Source organism: Frankliniella occidentalis, unplaced genomic scaffold, assembly GCF_000697945.3.
Source record: "Frankliniella occidentalis isolate FOCC.00 unplaced genomic scaffold, Focc_3.1 Scaffold454, whole genome shotgun sequence".
NCBI lineage: Eukaryota > Metazoa > Arthropoda > Insecta > Thysanoptera > Thripidae > Frankliniella > Frankliniella occidentalis.
Genome location: NW_026267572.1, coordinates 33,185 through 35,712, shown reverse-complemented (window position 1 = coordinate 35,712; position 2,528 = coordinate 33,185). Strand labels below are relative to the sequence as shown.

The following is a 2,528-nucleotide window of genomic DNA, read 5'->3' as shown; positions in this document are numbered from 1 at the left end:
CTTCCATTTTCCGCGGTCGGCCACGTCTCCTTCTCCATGTTTTGTCTGCCCCGTCACCACGACGCAGCCTCGGCTATTTTGAGCTACATTTTTAAAGTTTAAGTTACTAATATAATCGATGAAATAACTTAGTTTGGAATGTTGTAGTGGTGCAACTCGACTAACTATGAGTTGATGAGGGTTTAGACTTTCCATTTTGACAATAATCTTGATTAATTTCTGTACGCATACTTTTTAATCTCGATTTGAAGTTGGTAACGGGGAAGAAACGAAAACTGAGGGACAGATTTAAGATCATCATAACTCCAGTGTCGTTTGCGTTTTTCAACCCAACGTTTTTGCTAATACTTCTCTGAAGGGTTCTCCGTGGAAGAGTTAAAACCTATTCAGTCTGTTGGTTCCTAGTTGTCTCAAATATTGTATTATGTGTTTAAAAATGGAGCTCGGGACAGGTGATTTTTTTCTTTCGAACTTGTTGGTGTTGATCCATTTGTTAACGAAAACACCCGTTTGGTGCCATAGTGCAGTGCACAAGTGAGAAAACTGCTAGGAACACGAATTGGAAAGTTTTTTTGAGAATCACTCGTAAATGTTTTTTTTCAAAATCAAAAACTTATGTGAATAAATAAGCATGTACTGCCAACTAATTCTTATGCGTACATCCCGAATAGTTTGCAAACACTCTTGTTTTCCGTGCATAGTTTTTTGTAGAAATGTACACGACTTGTGTACCTCTTGACTTTGAATTATTCTGAACGTTCGATCGGTTATGAGGTAGCCAATAAAAAGCCTCGATAAAAATGATGATGTACCATGGGTTTGATGCCGCTACTATGGAGTTCGTTGAGGAGGTCCGTGTAGTACCGGATCCCGTCTGGGTTGAGGCTGCTCCTGTGGCCAGTTGGTAGAAGTCGAGGCCAAGACAGCGAAAAGCGGTACATTTGGAGCTATGAACACAGGATGCAATTCGTTAGGTAATTGTTGTAACTCGGTAAGTAAAGTTGGCTCCCCGAATTAAAATTTATTTCCTCAAAAAATTCAAAGCTGAATTTTGTTAAAAGAACTGCAAGTTTAGACGTCACAACTAAACTTTTATTACTGGAATTTAACTTTACGTTCAAAAGACAAGCAATTTACAGTGCAAGTAATAAATCGGAATACGTACAATTTTCGCCCTTTTTATGGAACAGGTCCTGCTCGCCACGTGTAATTGAAGTGATATCCTTATCAGTGATAAACCTATTCACCCTTCATTAAATATGTGCAAAACATTTGCCTCGTAAAATGATTGCTCTTTCGTGAAACAAAATAAATTACGTGTGCCATCGAAATACCAAAATTATTTTTCGCTATATTTTACAGTATGGCCGCATTCTATAGATAACTAAAGGCATCCTTTGAATTACCACACCCAGAAAAATTGTTTCTTGATTCAAGAAAATTTTTCTTGTTTTAAGTGACGCTGACACAAGATCAAATTTACTCTTGAATCAAGCTGACATTTTCTTTCGAACAAGACAAAAATCTTATTCCAAATGCAGTATTGCCTTGTTTCAATGGTGAATTTCATCAGTGTCAGCGTCACTTGAAACAAATAAAAATTTACTCGAATCAAGAAACATTTTTTCTGGGTGCATAAACCGTTTAGCCGCGTTTAGCCTTAGTTTTCAATGCTCTACGTTTAAACTACCTTACGCTTTCACTGTTGAACTTTACAACTCTACGAGAGTACAAGCTGATGATAACTGCGTATCATCTGCTAAAAATTCTTACCTTAAGGTCACGTGCCGCCTTAACGTCCTCCTTGTAGCGATGGTAAGAGTCGGCTGCCACGTCACCATTGGGCACCAAAGCAGAGATGACGTCCGAGTGCAACATGTGGTCAAGATTGCTCTCTCCCTTACCTGGGCACACAAGGCAAACCGTCATAGACACAAGACACCTTCTGGAAGGCGGGATTTCTCGACAGACCCCCCACCCCTCTCCCTGAAAATTGAGCCTTGAGCCCAGGCAACTTGGCCCTGTGCTGTGTATAGGCAAAATTCCAGCTTGTTAGCCCCCCCCCCCCCTCTCAGTCCGCCCTTGGGGGCCTCTGACCCGCTGTACTTACCACTCACGTTCCAGGCGCCCTCGCTCTGGTAGGCCGAGGTGCCGGCGCCGACGATGAAGTCCTGCGGCAGCTCGTCCGTGGCGCGGCGCCGCACGGCCACGCCGCCGTGGCCCAGCAGCAGCGCGAGCACCAGAGCGACCCTCATCGCGGGCATGGGCGCGCGCGGGGAGACTGTTAGACGGTCTGTGTCAGGAAAAGAAGTGAGCCACACTAGAGTCGCGTAACAGAGCGTCTCGCGGCCTTGAACAGTCCATACCGAGCTCGAAAAAAAAAACTGCCTTCGAATAAAATTTACTGAATTATTTGGATAACTCCTTGACAGGTGCGGAACTGAGCTTATTTCAGTGACGTTTTGTTTTGATATCACCTGAGTCTTTCGAAATTTGCGAAAAATTCTTTGAATGTACTCAGAAGAGGT

General features: G+C 43.0%; 1 protein-coding gene across 1 annotated transcript in view; it reads right to left on the bottom strand.

Annotated features, from left to right (window-relative positions):
* LOC113217877 (myrosinase 1-like) overlaps positions 1 to 1,898 on the bottom strand; it is a 39,357-nt gene extending 37,459 nt beyond the window's left edge. The window contains exons 1-2 of the mRNA XM_052274851.1: positions 1,774 to 1,898; positions 813 to 947 (exon numbers count right to left, since the gene is read on the bottom strand). Coding sequence (XP_052130811.1) covers positions 813 to 947; positions 1,774 to 1,878 — 240 coding nt within the window. The 5' untranslated portion in view covers positions 1,879 to 1,898. The remainder of the gene's footprint in view (positions 1 to 812; positions 948 to 1,773) is intronic.
* Between the last annotated feature and the right edge of the window lie 630 nt (positions 1,899 to 2,528).